This window comes from Ciconia boyciana, chromosome 9, assembly GCF_034638445.1.
Source record: "Ciconia boyciana chromosome 9, ASM3463844v1, whole genome shotgun sequence".
Taxonomy (NCBI): domain Eukaryota; kingdom Metazoa; phylum Chordata; class Aves; order Ciconiiformes; family Ciconiidae; genus Ciconia; species Ciconia boyciana.
In genome coordinates this window covers 28390494-28408357 of record NC_132942.1, presented here as the reverse complement: position 1 = coordinate 28408357, position 17864 = coordinate 28390494, and the positions used below count along the sequence as shown (strand labels likewise).

Here is a 17864-nt window from a genome sequence, read left to right as displayed (position 1 = left end):
CCTCAGACAACACATTGCACCTGAGAGTGGGCACTCACAGCCTCCCAGCCCACAGGATTTCCCTCTCACCAATGGAGGTGGGCCAGCCAGCTTCTGCAGTTGGCAATACAGGGTAAAAATGACATTCTTTGCTTTGAAAGACTAAAAAATTAAGTTTCAAACCCCTATTTTTACACTGGCAGTAGTTTCCTAAAGATCACTGAATCCGGAGGACTGGAGCAGAAAAGCGCTATGAGCCGTTACTCATTCCTTTGCTCACACAGGAGGAAAACCACATGCACGCACACACACGCACACACTCTCTAGCACTGTTACTCACTAGCTTTTCAAGAAATGGCTGTGGCACTAAGCAACTGCTCCAGAAGGTTTCTGCTTCCTTTTGCTTTCCCATGGTGGGTAAGGAAGAGAAGGAAGGACAGAAAGTCTTTCTGCACATCATCAGAGCTGACAACAGGAACAGCAGAGAGAATTGCTTGCCTTCTTCCAAGATCCACAGGTTTTTGCTTCTTTTCTACACCGACACACAGAAAAAAATTATAAAAGGGTTACAGCTATCTGCTAAGTCCTGTTCTCACAAAATTACTAACTTTAGCATGCGAGATAAAGAATACAAAAACAACTTTAGAAAAAATATCTTCAAATAAAGAGGTAGAATGTTCCTACTATAGGAAAGAGTACACAAACCAAAGTGCCAATTCAGAATTTTGCAGTCTCCTCAAAGTTTTTGATCTGAAGACAGGACTTAACAGTTAATGTAAGTAATGCCTTTTTTTTAAAAAAAAAAAAAGCTTAAGAGTAAGAGCAAAGTTCTTGCAAGTCCTAAGCCTTCTCCCACTCCTTCCTTCCCAAGGGGTAGGAATGGGAGAAGAGAGAAACCACCACAAAAATCTCAAATCCATTATTTGCATAGGTTTATTTCGAGGTTTGGAGTTGAATATTTTGCTCCAACAAGCCACCACTACTAGCAAGAAAGCAACATTTACTTTGATGTTATCCTGCTGGTGCTGGTTTCTAGTATCACTGTAGAAACAGATACAGTGCTTCTCCTAACAGTAGCAAAGACTGTTTCAAGACTCAAACAGCAAAACATCCTACACCAAGTCTGTTGGCTTTGCTCTAGTTACCAATATATCAAAGTACTAGATTGTTTGTGATGAGCTTCTCTGGGGAGGACATGGCAATAGTGATCTAAGTGGAAATACACAGAAGTATTCTAGTAATGACTTTGCAATTGTTGAAAGCATATCAGCAGCAACCTTCAGAGAGCCACTAAAGACTGCAGATTTGCTCTATCCATTTTTAAATACCACTGCCTTAACACATCATCTTCTCAGCCTCATAAGAAAGTTGGCTTGAGCTCTGAGCTAGAGATTTGTGTCGAAGATAGCAGAAACTGAGTTTACTCTGAGTTAATTGCCCTACTAAAATCATACCAAGTCACAGACATCTCACCCAGCGAGTGACTCACCTTGGCAAAAATATCCTTTTGGAAGATTTGCACTCAACCACCACTTTCAAGACAGCTTACAATAAAAAAAACAGTGCATTTAAAGCCATTAAATATGTTTAAATCTGCTGTACTAATTCACATGACCAGAGCCTGCCAGAGCCTTCAGTTTACACAGGCCCATACCTCACATATACAGAGTTAGCAAGAGCTTTCAGAAAGCTGAAGGCAATAGTTCCTCTGCAAATACCTTGTTCAGAAGCACCCGCTTGGTAACTTATGCTTAGAAATCCTCTTACTTAAACCTTGAATTAGTTTAGGAAGGAGCCACTCTACATTATGTTTCTCTTATTACACCGAGTATAAATGGATATACTAAGGTTTAGAAAGAACATTTTAGCATTTAGTCAAGAACCTAGGTCCTGTAAGAGACCCTCTGTAAGATGAGGGGAGTTAAAGAGGAAGGAGTAGCCCCAAGAAATGCACCTTTGGATGCACTTCCTTCTCTGCCTTAAAGAGGATCCTTGCTCTCTACATACCCTCTGCATTCTTCTGCCTAAAGAGGAATTCCAGCAGTACTGGAGACACTCCAGGCAGCCCCAGGAAACCGCTGCATCTCAAAGGCAGAAGCTTTAAAAGGTTTAAAGCAACATCATGCATTAACATTTCAACATTACCTAAAACAGAGTAAGTACTTAACTTATACAATGTTAAGTGCTCCATAGAAACCACTCAAGTCATCCTTAACAGTACATTAAATTAATCATTTGGTATATGATAGCATATTACTTGTGAAGTCTTTGTCTACTTCCTCAAGAGCTAAGAAGTTGTTCCCAAAGGGAACAGGGAAAGGTTGTTACATGACAAGTGGATTCAGCTTGTCAGATAAAAACAAAAGACAAGAAAACCCCACAAAAACCAAAACACACACCACGCCACTCCCCACCCTCCCCAAACACCACATCACATTTATATATGAAGTCACTAGTACTTGTTACTAGAAAGTAGGGTTTGCATTAATGCCATCAGTACAGGTATGAGGAGCCAAAGAAAAAGCAGCCCAGCTGTAAAGGGTTAACGTTACAGGTTTTGATAGGAAAATCCTGTTAGGCAAGAATAAGGCATTATGCTAGGCTACGACACTAGGAAGACTCTTGTGAAAAGTAAAAGATTCTGTCTTGAGCTCACACATGCTTTAGAAAGGTTTTCCTGTATGTGGAACAAGACTGTATTTAACCAGTCTCTTCAGCACATCCTGTCACCCCATTAACATCCTGAATACATATACAGGCAAGTACATAGGCAGCCAGGTGCTTCCATCCTGGTTCCAGTCTTTGCTAAATGCCTACAATATAGACAAACAGAGGGACAAAAGCTAGATCATGGTTTCTTTTTATTTTAAGATGTCACTATTAACACACATTAGTCAAGCTATCCTAAGTAATCCCCTAGACATCTAGGGAATCTAAAATCCTCTAAGATTTTATTAGCTCAAGAGACCACCATTAAAAGCTTTGATTTTAGTGTTTATGTAATAAAAGTCTAACAAGGCTGACATTCTGCTTTCACCCTGTCAGACTAATGTGCGCTTTAGTGACAATATCCATTTACAAATCAATAATACATCATACATCATCCCCGGTTTTACCTCTGGAAAGTGCTAAATGGAGTCAATGAACCGTCTATTTACAACTTCAAATCCTAATATATTTACAATAGAAACCAAAGTATTTAAAACCATTAAATATAGTGTTTAACTCTGCTATATTAGTTTACATGAACACAGCTTACCTCTGGCATCATATTTCCAATGCTAATATTTCTGCCAGTAATTTAAGATTTTTTTAAAAAAATTGCTATTCCTGGAGGGAAAAAAAATAAAAGCTTAAAAACCAACCCAAAACCTCCAGGCATTTCAGAGCCCTGAGGAACTACCCACCCTAGACAGTCTTCAGGTAGAAGTACTGCAGTGTTCAAGAGAGACTTCCAAACTTCAGGCAAGCCTTTAAAACCTAATGCATATGTAAAACATTAAGAGTCAGTAATCCATTGAACAGGTTTACTGGAGTCACTGCTACTACTCAGTTTTTACTAATCCGTAGTCAAGAAGGAAACTGCTGCTTTGCTGTTTCTCCGTCCGTTACATTCCCTCCACCCACAGAAAGTGTTTTGTGCACCATAGTCCAGAAGAGCTAAGTAGGCATCGTCTTCTCTTCTTTGCTGAAAGGCTGAACTGAGCCAGGCTTTACCCATGACAGGCCAGAAACATGCATGCTTTTGCAGTGCTGATCTTCTGGCTTCTTCTAGGTAGAAGAAAGTTGCAGTCAGAATTATTAGATACCATAAACCCTCCTAAGTCCCTCCCCATCCATTTTACCTTTGGCAAATACAAGCATAAAAGAGGCTAGCATTGTTTCCTCTCCTCAAAGAGGAACAGTAAAATGGCTATTGGTTTAATTTCTGTGAATGCATCTGGCATCTGTAGAACCACGCTGACATTACAGGAGAGTTTTAATGACTTGGTTCATGTACTACTACCCCATCATACCATAACGATTAAAAGATACTCTTTGAATAGTGCCTTTTGCTTGAAGGCCATGGCCCAGCACCACTGCACCGCTATTTGCCAAATTTCTCAGTTCCACAGAAAGAAGCGTCAATCCAAATCAAAACATTTCTGTCTAATCCTGATGTTTTAACTGTAACATACTACCTTGTGATGCTGGGCGTACTGTGGAGGAGTACTCCATCCCACTGAAGGCTTCTGAACACTAATTAACATAGCAAAGTAGCAACTGACACCGTTGCTATATCATGGAGTTTCCTTGGATAGTCCTTCCCTTCCCTAAGCATTTATCACAGTTAAATGCTTGAACAGTAACTATTTCTACCCAACACAATGCAACGAACATTTGAGACTGACTGTTGCAATTTAGAAGACAAAAAAAAAGCTTCAAGTTGAGGGAGAAAGGTGCAACTTCAAGCATCTGTAGATTTAAAGTAGTTCAAGAAGATTAGTAAATTAGATACCTACTCTAGCAGGTCAAAGAAACAGAATAGCTTGCAGGTTTTTTGCATGCCAGGAACTAGCCCTGCCTCCACACTGCCATAGGCTCATCAAATCATCTGGTATGCCAACTATATCAAACCTGGAATGATGCATCAAGTTCTAGAAAGGGATAATTATGTGAGTAGACTTTGTCATACTATGGGAAGCCTTTTGCCTGATAAAGTAAATCAAGTCAGCAAGAAAACTGAACCTGTGCTGCTTCTGTCCCTCCCCACATTTTGTGTAAAAGTGACACTGCATGACAGAATTGCCACAACACATCAGACAACAGCAAACAACAGAGATCAGTTAGGCTTGACCCTGGCAGAGTAGCACCTGCCTATTACATGCTGCACACAGGACATCATCTACCAGAAGCCATGTGCTCAGCAGGGAACTGGGACATCACAGCCTTTCCTGGGCTACAGTTCTAGAATGCCCTAGTTGTTTCCCAAGGCACAGGAATTACAAGGGTAATGAACAAGGATTCAGGGTTGCAGAAGAAAGGAAAGAGAGGATGCACAATTAGGGACAAGAACATGAGTTAAAGCTTGCAGCGAGGAAAACTGAAGTTTGGACTGACAAAAAACCCACATTTTTTTAATTACAAAAAAAGCAGCAAACCACACCACAGCTCTAGCGCAAGGAGCCCAAGTCAGTAACTAAAACATTCAGAGCGCATTTCCTTGTCAGTCCAGCAAAGATACCAGCCACCATTTCAGAATTCCTAGGCACTGCAAGTGGATTGACTTGTCATGCCACTCAGTGCAGACTCCGAATTGCTGTGTGCCAGCTCTTGTCAAGTGCAAAGAAATAATGAAAAAAACCCAAACCCCAAACAAACAGGAAAAAAACCCCACATACCACAAAACCCCCCAAAACCAAAAGTGTTGCTCAGGTGAAAGCTATTTGATCCAACACATTCTTGCTGTATCAGTAGGAGTGCTTTGTGACAGAAGTACCTCTAAGCATCCTTCGATTAGCTGTCTTATCAGAAATCAGTAGTGTTAGAGATGTGAGCAAGGTACTCACTCCGTGCTGCTTCAAAAAGTTTGGAATGAGAAGAAAGCCCTGAAGCTTTGATTCAGTAATGAAAGATCTCTCAACAGAAGAGAACAAAGTTGGGGACTGTCAGGTTATGCAGAAGTACTAATAGTCATGACAGGTGCATGACAAGGTAATAGGCAGTCTGCAAATCTCTTCTTTCCCCTTCTTCCCTAAACAAAAAAAAATCTGCCAAGTGTGCCAACAATTGTACTAACAAAGCGTTCTAGCTGGCTAAATGATTAATTGCTTAACACACTACAGTTAGAACAGTGACATAACTGCTTATTTGTGAGACCAAATCAGTTTCAGCACACCTGCTGATCCAAAAGAGGGGTGGAATAAGGTCTGTCTAGTACATGTTCATCACAAAGAACCTTTTTTCCCTTATCAGGCAATAAACCCTTGTAGCGAGAATCTGGACTTTGCACATACCTTCTGAGTCAACATCTTCTCTCTAGCTTCATCATGTATAGCTGGATTCCATGGAGAAAAACTATGGAGAAAGTATAGTTATCTCTTACTTTGCATTTTTGCAAACTACAGCATAGACAGAGCAGAAAGCAGCAATTTTCCTTGGCTTAGTTTGTTGAATTTCAAGCAAACCACAAGTCTGAGTTTTCAGTGTTAAAACATACAGTTACGAACTAAATTCACACTGTCATGGATCTTTTCAACAAGAAATATTTAGGTTTTCATTTTAGTTTGCAATGAGAATTCAGCAATTCAGCCAGCATTACGTGAAACACTACTCATATTCGCTATGGAGCTAACTGTTCCATCCACCATGCAGTCAAGCTTAAATGCATTTTAAAAGTATGGCCAAAGCTACAGTCATGCAAATTGAGTTCAAGAAAGCCCAAAAGCAATATTTACTCCATGGTTATCTCTGCTTGAGGGAGGTGGGGTGGTTTGGGGGCTTTTGTTTGTTTGGTTTGGGGTTTTGTTGAGTTTTTTTTTTAAAGTCTTGGTTGCTTAGTGAAAAACCAGTAAAAACAAGTGTCTGATTATATTTAAGATTCACTCAATACTAAACAGAAGGAGATGAGGGTAGGAATATTCGAAGTATTGCTATAAATGTAAGAAAAAACAGGTCAGTCTTTGGCAGAGAAAGGCTTCAAATCAACAACTATACCAAAACTTGCTCTTGAAACATTAGGACATGGTGAATTTGCTCATGGTACTTACATGATTGCATAGGGATCTTCTATTTTAGGCTGATCAAATAAATGACTACTGCATAGTTTGACACTGTCCACCACTTTACTTTTGAACAGCTGAATATCTTTTTCATACCTGCAAGAGAGAAGTAAGTAATGTTAAGTAACTGCAAGGAGGCACATGTTTGCTCTAGAAGCACAGACAGACTTGGTAAAGCCTCAACTTAGTTCCTAGTGCAACCAGCTCTAGAGGTAGAGACCAGGAACTGATAAACAGTTTTACAAATCTCTTGTTTCTGCAAGCCTGTGCAAAAAATCCCTTAAGAGACCACGTCTATATGCATGGAAGCTACTTACAGCACTGCAGCCTCGGGGTTCAGAGGACTAGTTGTATCAATCTTGTAGAAGACTCTGCGAGCGTACATTAATACTTGCCATATGTGATTATGATTTCGCCTAAAAAGAACAAAACACGATGAAGAAAGGAACAAACTTCTTTCAAATTACGCATCAATGTTACCACTAACCTCCATTTTGCAAATGCTCTTTTCACATCCAGTTCACCAGATAAAGGATCTACTAGGGGATGGAAGACAGGCAGATCGAAAACCAAGCGCTGCATTAGAAAAAACAAAATTCATTATGACAACTTCAATCCTAATGTTAAAACTATTGTATGAAGGTCAGTCAGATGTTGCTTCCAAATACTAATTAATTGTTACTGTATTAAAAGAAAGCAACCTGAAGTGACTTACACCAGCTGTGAAACTGTAACCAACACAGCCATGTTACATGCAGGGTCTTGTCCTCTCTCACATGCTTATCACCAAATCAGGAAACTAATCCAGCTAACTGCACAAGCACTAGTGCCAACACAGGTAATAATGTCAGATAAGATCAGATTAAAGGAGTTTTTCTGGTTTAGCTATTTGTGACCAAAAGCTTTTTACATACTTCAGCTACAATCAGTATTTTTTTTACCCTACACATTTTTAAGTAAACAGTGCAGTGACACCATGGTGTCTTCAGTTCCGTACAGCTAGTTTCCTCTGGTGTTCGTGCATTCTTCCAAAAAGAAAACTTAGTTTCAACAGGAAGGTTTTAAAGCCCTATGCTAGCAAAAGAATGATGGCTGTATGAGAGATACTAAATCCTAATCTTTGAAAGAAACTGTTCTGTCCTTGTAAAGATGATAGCTTTACACAAAACTTGGCACCAAGCAGACAGCTTCCTGACACAGCAACTCATTCTCAGCTATAGCAGTTACATACACCTGTCCCCCAGTCCTCCTCTTAAAGAAATTTGGCCAAGAGGGCCGGCTGCCCTGCTCTGGAGAGTCAGATTGCCACAAGATTTTTTTTTTTTTTTTAATTTGTTTTTTAACTGATGTCATAACTTGGATACTTTTCCCTAAAGAGAAAAAGAGAAAGCAGCGATGAAAGGTACTACCACACTATCTCCCTCTCCCTTTGTTTCACCAACTTGCTCCTCAAGTCCTTTTAGTTCTCTGTTTCAATGTAACTTAGACAGACAAGAAATCCTGCAGTACTACAGAAAGCACAGCACAGGTGCCTGGATTTTATGTCCCATTATATCGCTACTCAGAATCTGGATACTTCTTTAAGCATTTCAACATCAACTTCCTTGCCAAGGAAGTAGCAAATAAAGAGTTGAGGTAAAGAACTGGTTACTTACTTAATACTCTAATGCATCTAACCTCAGGAAGTTCACTCTACACCAGCCTTGGTAATCAAAGTAACATGATTCCTCCACAGATGTTAGGAAATATGTACAAGACATTGCAAATGAGCCCAGCTAACTGAACAAAACTAGTTCAAGGAAATGAGAAGCTAAATGGTATATTAGCTTTAACAAAAAGCATACTTAAAGCACCAGAAAACAAGAAAAACCCAAGACACACACAGCCACTTACCGGGCAGTCTCCATCTGGGTAATTATCAGGAATATAGACAGTAAATTTAAACACGCCATCCTGGTAGAGCCCATGTCTTATGAATATTACACCAAACCACACTGCAAGTGAGAAAGTTTGCTTGAGTGAAAGACTTTTTAAAAAAATAAATATATATATATAAACACTTTAAAAGTTAAGTTTAAACTTACTTAATGCTGATCGGTAAGATGGCTGCACGTAGACACCTGGCAATTTCTGCTTTACAACCAAGGTACTGCAATTAGAATCAGTATTTAGAACAGCTCCACAACTACACTAAATCTATAGCAAGCTGACAACAGTAAACCCAGAGCGTACTACCAATTGCTTAACAGGGGGCTTCTTCACAAGCTTACAATCAATTCCCAAGGGCAGATTACTCACAGAAGGAGGTGGCAGAAAACTAGTGAAACGATATTCTTTCACTCTTGCTTTTCCTACCCCTCCACTTAAAGAGTTACTAACAGGAAACATTACTTCTCCTGATAAAACTGTAAGTAGAGAAATAGAAATAAATTCTTCCCCCAGCAGATGCATTTAATGCATGTCAGTACTGAAACATCCACTGATCTACTGAATCCCCAGTTTCAAAGTAAAGGAGAAGAAGAAAAGAAATGCAATTAAGTAACTTTGAATGCAGATTTGCAGTCACTTGTAGTTAATTCTGAAATGTGACTGAAGCTTTAACTTCAATTTAAACAAGTAGTTTTCCAGTTTTAGATGAGACTATGCTGCAGGTCAAACAAATTACACTGCCAACTGACAAAACAAAGTGACAGAGAATAAAAAGGACAGTCAAGAAGCAGGGTATGTGAGAGATCTGGATCGAGTGATTCCAGGCATCTCATTAACAGGATGGACCAAGTCATTTTCCCAGACTTGAACTTATTTGCTATTTCACTTCTTGTGATGATAATCCAGTCATGATCTTTGGTCATCGGTGACCAGTGCATTATGAAAAGGGTTTCTCCCTTTGCCTTTTAGGAAAGTCCATTTGATAATCAACAGTACTACTGGGGCAAAATGTGCTATTTTTACTATTTTTCAAATCAATGAACACAAGAAGTTGCTAGTAAGTTTAACCAACTGCAGTTGTATGGTATGCAGATTCTACTGAACACTATAAATGATAAACCAAATTATTTACTTCATAGGTTTTCCAGTTACTTGGCATATAGGCCCATTAAATTGAACTCCACATGCTTGCACAAATAAACAATAATCTTAAAGCAAAATATTAACAGTTTTCCACTTATGATTTCCATAATATTCATTATTATTTCCCTAATAATTAATTTGTTAAACTAGAGGAGTTTACATTATGATATCAATATACTTTTGCATGCAGCAGAAGAAAAACATCTTTCTTGAATTAAGTAGTCAGGGTCAGTTCCCTGGAAAAAAAAAAGATTAACGTTTTGAGAGTTCTCACTTTCCATTTAATGGTTAAATGCAAGAACTGAGACTTAATGTTGCATAAGGACTCCAGGGATTTCATTCCAAAAGGCACTACATACTTGAGAATCCAGTATGTCTACTACAGAGGAAGTCCCTTCAGCTTTGTAGCACAAAACAGTTTATGTAACTTTACATAACTACAAAGTTTTGCAAACCAATAGAGATTTGTATGCTCCCAGAGCAGTCTACATATCACTAGATTGGATCAAATGCAACTGATCCAAAGAAAGCTATGTAAATCGCACTAACGCCTCCCTCATAAATTTCATGGTAAATATTACTGAAAGACAGGAAAGAATATAGTCTTCCTAATATCCATTTAATAAGCCATATCAGGCAGCACTCAAATGTTCCATGTAACAACTGAAGGAAGCTTCCTTCTCCATTAGACAGTACCATACATTCATAACCATCTTCCCACTAGACATCTGCTTGCTTCTATTTTAATACTTGTTTCAAAAACTCAGTATTTCTGACCAAAAAGCTACTAGGATAACTAGTCAGGATGCCTAAACTCAAAATCTGTTTACTTGGAGACTGAGAAATGTAATAATTCAGAGAATCACATCTAAACATACCCCTTAAAATCTCATCTCATTTTCCTCTCCCCTGCTACCTCAAGAAACTGAGGCTGCTGCTCCAGAAAAAGAATTTTGTGGAACTTAAGTTTTACTGCCTTCTTCAAGGACTAAGGCAAAGACACCATGCAAGAACTAGATCCCTACATGTTTTTTCCCCACTGAATCATAAGCCCAGTGACCTAAAAAAAGAAAAAAAATGAAAACCTACAATTCTGCAAGGAGGGAATACTCCAAATAAAAAGGCCCATAAGAAGCATGTGTTCCGTTTGTTGACTGGGATGACGTGGCAGGTGAAGCAGGCTTGGTTATTGGCACAGCATTCTTTGGAATAGAAGGCAACTGTTTCTTTGTAGAGGCTCGTAGAGGACTGGTTCGCAGCTCTCCACTCAAAGTTTTCTCTTCGGCTTCAGGTCTCTGTTAGATTAAAAAGAGAACCATGAGATTACAGGCCATATTTCAAAAACATTTAACATATGAACACATTTTAGCACAGGTTTAAACCCAACCTTGTTAATTACAAGTTTGGCTAATGAAACCTATCTTGGGTTTCGGTGTTCTATTGCTTGGGGGTGGGGGTGGTGTCTCTTTGGATTTTGTTTTTAAATAGACTTTTATTCAGTCAAACCTAGCCTACAAGTACAAAAATAATCAATGCTGGATAGGAAATCTGCAGATTAGGACAAATGCTTAAGGAGGCTTACATTTATTTAGAAACTGGAACCAGATAGTATGTAACACCAGCTTAGAAGTCAATCTATTTCTAGCACACAGTGCATCAAGATAAATCATTTCCACTGAGAAGCACTCTCACATTCTAGACTTCAAAGAGTCTTTAGAAGTAGTGTAGTAAAGCTGAGATGAAATAAGAACTTCCTACAGAAAACTTCATGTATTTCACTTCCTGCCTGTGCTTAAGACACCACCATCCCACACGGAGCTGATCATATAGCCCATTCCTGCTGTGGGAGAATCACCGTTTGACAGTGATATCAAGCCCAGTTTAAATAGTTTTGCTATAGCAACCTTTTTATGCCTATGCTGTCTTTTATTAAAAAAGAAAAAAACAAACAAAAAACTTCTCTACTTAATTGGTCACTGCTACACTGCTAGAGCAGACTGTATTATGTACAGACCTCAAAATCATTCTATAGATTGCCAAGACAAAACTGCAGGCTACTGACTTGCGATTAGGCTAGATGTGGTGACTAAAGGTATGATTTAGGCTATAGTGTTTCAAAGAGCTTGAGACTTGGACTAGTAACAATACCTACATCACAGGCATCATCAACAAATTTATATAATTTGCCCTAGCACTGAACACCTGAGAAGCGATTAACCCTAGAATGATCATGCTTTTATACACACAATCTAAAGTAGCAATAGCATTATGGAGGTGCAGTTTTGTCCACGCTTGCTCCAATACCTGGCTAAGGTCTATATAAGACAGTAAACAAATGTCCTAAGAAACAAGCGTTTCAACCATTTGAACAAGTTTGTTTCATCTTTCCTGCTTAAAGATGCTTCAGATAAGAAAAGTCAACAAGTTCTGGAGTAGACTCCATCCACAGTCACATTCCAGTTAATGCAGCTCAAAGCTAGCTTACACTTTAATTGAAGATGATCACAATCCTTGGGATAAAACACACACTCCAACTGTATTTGTAGATCATCTGATGGTCTTTTCCAGAACCGCTACTGTCCCTCAATGCATGTTAACACCTTATGGCATCCATTCATTAAATATCTACCTTGCGCACAGAACTTGTAGACATGCTCCAGAAAGGGTTCATAACGTGTATTCCAAATAAAGTACTGCAACTTTTCAGTGTCTTCAGAGTGTCCTCAGGCCTCTCTGGTTTATACCCTAAAAATACACAGAATGAATATGCATTCTAACAGATAAACAGGACTCTATATATAAATAGGATTCAGATCTAATTCTGCAGCCAGCTTTACATTTCTGTAACTTCAGAAGAAAACTTCTTGTAGTTAAGACTGACAATAGTTAAAACTGCCAAAGCTCTATTATTTATTAAACTCCAGGACAGTAATACAGTTGTCCATGAAATAATTTTTGCTTGTGAATCCCTGCCTTCTTTCTGCTAGAAAGACACTCTAGATTCTGCATTCCATGTTTTGTCTTGCCAACTGGAAAAAAAGACCATCTATTGGCTCAGCACACTCAAGAAAGATCTTCTACACAGGCAAATATTAAGAGGTTATCACTTCACCATTCAAGTCCAGCACCGGACAGTACTACAATGGCTTACTCTTGTAGTTATGGTTAAGTGCTGCCCCTCGCATACACTGCTGACTTTGCATGTTTCTGAAGCGCTCCAGTTTGAAAAAAATCTCTGCCATTCCTGGTGAAACAGATGATCCTCCCATTGAGTTTGGATCATGTATGTGTCATTTTGTTTTCATCTGCATTGGAACACCACCAGGAATAGACAAAGCCACAGAATACAGAAGTTTTTCTGTAGCTTATTTAATGGTTTCATTATGAGCACTAAGGCTTAGTGCTCTTTAGATTAGCAGTTCAATAATAAGGACTTCAGCAGTATTTGGAGTTTCAATGTGTCACCTACTGTATACATCCTTAGTTTTCTCCCTCTCTCTTCCCCCCCCCCAAAGTCTTGCTATTGTTTGTGCAAGAACTCTCATCTACAGCACCTCTTGTCTGGCATAGCCTATTTCCTCCACTCTTTTTTTTTCCCCTCCAGTTCTCCCAGTTTCCCTTCCCCTCCCCACTCCATTTCTGGCTACATTAAGAAAGATTTTGAGGCAATTCATGTTACTCAATTCCTTTAATAGGAATTTGTACAACATTGACCAAGGCAACTCATAGGATGTCAGAGAAATAGAGAGAATGGCACAGGCTTCTATTGTGGTCAACACTAAGTTTCTCTACAGTAAGGAAGGTGCCACCTGTTCATCCATTGCTTTGATTAGTTTATAGAGAAAATGGTAACATTACGATCAAAAATCTTCTTAAAAGGAAAATAAATGCCAATCTCGTCAAAAGAAAAAAAAGCCAGACAATTTATCCAAAGAAAGTCTAGCAATGGTAAATTTTTAAAAGAAACATTGATATCAAATCACAGGTATCCTTCTAAACTATATAACAGCCAAGCATTCAAAAAAATGCAAGCACCATTCAGAAAAGTGATTAAAATTAATTAATTTCCCCACCCCAAAATAATCTCAAACATTCCAGTACACATGATTTCTCCAGATATTTTTCCTCTTCAGCAGCAAGAGAGTCTCACATCATTCTGAGCCACTGAAAACAAAGTCAAAGCATGGCTACTGCACTGGGGCATGCCCTGTGATAGCAGTGAGAAGATGTTTTCACTTATTCCCATCTCCTGTCTGGAAAGCAGGGCCATGCCAAAGGGCTATGCCACCAGCCTTTTCTCTTCCATGAAACGCAGCCAAACAACTAAGACAGCAAGACACTAGGCTAGGAAGGTCCAAGACATTTCCTCGGGAAATTTCAGCATAACCAGAGGGAGGAGGAACTGACGCACAAAGAGAGCACCTGAGTGCTACGGCTTTGACAAGAGAGAAGAGTGCTGGAAGCTGAGGTACAGGTTGGAAGACAATTAGCTGGAATCTGGAGTGATTATGGGGTTTGGGTGGGATTTTTTTCTTTCTTTGGTTGGTTTGGGCTGGTGGTTTTTTAAGACTAGGTAATATAAATTGCATTATTCTGGAACCAGAAATATGAGATACAGGAGTTGAACAGGACAAAGAATGAGGTATGTACATAAAAAACAGCCTAACCTATCACCAATGGAACAGGGAACTGATCTAGAAGCTTGATAACTGGTGCTAGATGGAGTTCAGTCACTGACTCCATGTTTCAGAAAGCAGCTATGCATCTCAGTACACTTCCAGCTTTGTTGAAAAGCTTTTCGTTATAGAAATGCCTATTTACAGGCTATTAAGAATGGTTTATATTTCCAAATAAAACTTTATTTTAGCTCTAGTTAAACTACAGAGATTCTTCTGCACAAAGATCTTTTATCCTGTTGCCTGCCAGTAATAAGTGATGCATGGTGTTGTCAGAAGCTTATTGTTAAACTGTCTCCAGTCTCATTCACCTGTTAAAATATTATTTATGGTGGAGAACTAATAACCTCAGAGTATCAGCTTCCCAGAGGAGGATCATTTAAAAAGCCTTTCAAGGTGTTTTTAGAGTTTGTTTATTTCAAGTCACACTCAATCCTTCTAGCTATGCTACATGGGAGTGGAGAATGATTTCAGTACAGGAAACTTATCTGCAACTGCTTATGCTCTCTAGTGCCTTCACCTCACAATTTACTACCCCACATCAATCACAAGAATAATTTTTTTAAAATTAAAAAAAAATAATCAAGTAACAGCACATTTAAGTCAGACTGTTTATCCTACTTCTCACTACACAGAAGGTCTGCAGCAGACGAGGAGAGCTAAGTCCCAATATCATTAAGTGGAATTTCTAGGCAGTTTAGTCATTCAATCTTACATGGGGCTACAGTATCTACTACAAGGTACCTACCATTACAGCAGCTTACGGTGCTGTAACTACTGAAACCACCAGCTTCCCAAAAGAACCCAATACACTCTCCTCATTTTATGAAAAGGGAATAAATACACTCAAGATCATCACCCTGTCTCCTTTTACATTGTCATCATTCAGAGTGCCTCACTCAAGAGGTTTGTGTGCCGCTCAGTAATACGTTCTATTAATTTCTACTACTTCAAGAATAGAAAGTAACAGCAACCCTTCTAAGCAGTCTTCCTCCCATGGGCTTTTTATAGATATATTTTTCTCTAGTGTTTTTCTTCTAGTACAACAGCAATTAAGAAAACCCACAACACAAACTCGTGAAGAAACATTATTTCAAATGCTGCGTCTTGGAAAGGCCTTCTAATGTCTACACAGCACTGCATTACTAAGGTTCCATCACACCTGGGCCAAGAAAGCCACCTACCACCAGGCATAGCCTTATGTCGATATTCACCAGCACTGAGGTGCACAACACATGACAGCAGTCAGAGCAAGTGCAAACTCATGCAGTACTTCATCACTCTAAAATACTTCAAAAACCCCAAAGTTATCACTAATGAAAACTAAAATTTTAGTACATTGCTTCTGCACCTTTTCCTTCTCTACACTAAATAGTCTCATTAATGATTACTTTTATTATTTACACCTACTGTCATATAATGTATCACACTTTTTCCCTGTCATCAGCAGAGTCATTAAGTTAAATACAACACCAAAGCAATTCAACAGAAACTTCATCTGCCTGGAACAGAGCACTTTTCTAAATATTTTCTGGAAACATAAACAATTCCTCAAGAAGAAAACAAGCCTTCAGACAAATGTATATTTATAATGCATATAAATTTATATATCTTTTTGTATGCAGTTTGTTCCCCATACAAAAGGGAATAGAACCACTCCTGCACCCAAGAATAAACACAATTGATTAGGCAGAGCACTAAAGAACAACAATATTACACGTTTGTCCAGCAACTCTAACAGCCAGTTCACACCAGAACTGATTTCTTCTCAGCAAACTTATACGTGATCTCCTTAGGACCCAAGGACCTCACTAGCCCACACCTTAACCTACTGGACAACAAGGCAGCCGCTGAAGGAATGCTGGCAGTGAGCAGGAACAATGACCAGTCAAGCCTGTTTGCCAACTCTTCCTCCACAGATGGATGACACTTTTCATACCAACACCTGCTGCTATGACTTCAATCCTCTAACACACTTCTCAAGGAAAGCATAATCTACACCAACGAAACCAGCTCTTATACAACAGCTAACAGTTGCTAAGTTTCACAGCACAGCTAGGTTGCCAGAGGGGGCTGTCAGCCGAAGGAGAACTGGTGGGTCACAGAAGGAAAAAAAAAAATAGTTCTGCGGTGTCCTGAGCGGGGCAAAGCCTCCCCTGTCAGTCCCCGGCGGTATTTCACGTCGAGGCCAAGGCTGTGCTTGGCACCGCAGAGCGACGCCGTTTGGCAGGGCGTGGAGGGAGGCCCGCCGGGCCCCAGCCCCGCTGGCAGCCGCCCCAGGGCCCGGAGCAGCCGCCCCGATCCCTGGCGCTCGCCCCCGCCGCACGGTCCCTGGAGGAAAGGGGTCGCGGAGCGCCTCACGTGGCGGGGGCGCCGGGCCGGTTCCCCCGTGAGGGACAGGGCTGTCCGGCCGGCACCCTGCGCGGCGGCGGCAGCTCCTCACGGGGAGAACGGGCGGGCACCGCCCGCGCCGGCCCAGCCCCCTCCGACGACAGGTGGCGGCCCCGCGGGGCGCAGACAGGCGACCCGCCACCGAAGCCTCCCCTCAGCGCGGCCGGGGCTGTCCGCCGCCCTCCTGTGCCGGCGGGGACTGTCTCCCCGCGACCACCGCTGGCGTTACGCCCGGGAAGGCAGAGCTGGGCCGGGCCCGGCGCCGTCGTGCCGCCGCACTCAGGCGCTCGCTCACCCGCGCCAAGGCTCCCGCCGCTCCACTTCACGCACGGCCCAGGCACCACCGCCGCCGCCGCCACCACCACCAAGCCGCCGCCGCCGCTCCCCCTCTACCCCCGCCACTGCCCCATTTAAAGCCCGCCCCTCGGCATCGCACATCCGGACCCGGCCTTCCCCTCGGCCAATCGCCGTCCGGTTCTTCCGGGAAGGCTCCGCGGGGCGGGGCGGTGGCGGCGAAGCCAGCCAATCACAGCCTCCGCCCTCTCCGTGATGCAATAAGGCGGACTCTTCTCCTGTCACGGCGCGGGGCGGGCAGCCGCCGAGGCTTCCTCCCTGGGGACGGGGACTGGCCCGAGCGCCTGTCCGTCTCGGGGCGGGCGGACCAATGGGGCAGTGGTGACGCACCTGTCACTCTCTCCGCAGGAGGAAAGCGCCGGGGCTGGACCTTAGAGAAACGAATCTCTCTCATTGGCCGGCGGTGGGGAGCGGGGAGGCGTGCGATTGGCCGGCGGGCAGGGGCCGGGAGAGGGGGCGGGCATTAGCTGGCGGCGTGCGGGCGGGCCGCAGCCCGCCGGGGGGCGGTGGGGGCAGCGCGGAGTGGGCCCGGCCTGGGCGCGGCGGGCCCGAGCGGCCGCGCGGGGAGGGGCGGCGCTGCCGCAGAACCGCCCCCGGGCCCCGAGCGGGGACGGCGGCTCGGCCGTCACCG

General features: G+C 41.7%; 1 protein-coding gene across 2 annotated transcripts; it reads right to left on the bottom strand.

Annotated features, from left to right (window-relative positions):
• Positions 1 to 2822: 2822 nt before the first annotated feature.
• Positions 2823 to 17279, bottom strand: AKTIP (AKT interacting protein). Of its 2 annotated transcripts, none has more exons than XM_072871773.1 (10): positions 17175 to 17279; positions 12442 to 12557; positions 10902 to 11107; positions 8825 to 8889; positions 8634 to 8734; positions 7228 to 7316; positions 7058 to 7156; positions 6729 to 6836; positions 5976 to 6036; positions 2823 to 3750 (listed from the first exon to the last, which is right to left on the bottom strand). In XM_072871773.1, exons 2-10 carry the CDS (start codon positions 12481 to 12483, stop codon positions 3640 to 3642), a joined length of 882 nt encoding a protein of 293 aa, XP_072727874.1. In that variant the 5' UTR covers positions 12484 to 12557; positions 17175 to 17279; the 3' UTR covers positions 2823 to 3639. The 2 variants fall into 2 exon arrangements, with proteins under 2 accessions (XP_072727874.1, XP_072727875.1); XM_072871774.1 differs by having other exon boundaries at positions 2823 to 3747.
• Between the last annotated feature and the right edge of the window lie 585 nt (positions 17280 to 17864).

Coding starts and splice junctions, on each gene's coding strand:
- AKTIP (XM_072871773.1), bottom strand. CDS start 12,483: ATGAACCCTTTCTGGAGCATGTCTACAAGTTCTGTGCGCAAG. Junction 8,735..8,824: donor ATCTTACCGATCAGCATTAA/GTAAGTTTAAAC, acceptor TCTCACTTGCAG/TGTGGTTTGGTGTAATATTC. Junction 7,317..8,633: donor ACCCAGATGGAGACTGCCCG/GTAAGTGGCTGT, acceptor TTTCTAATGCAG/CGCTTGGTTTTCGATCTGCC.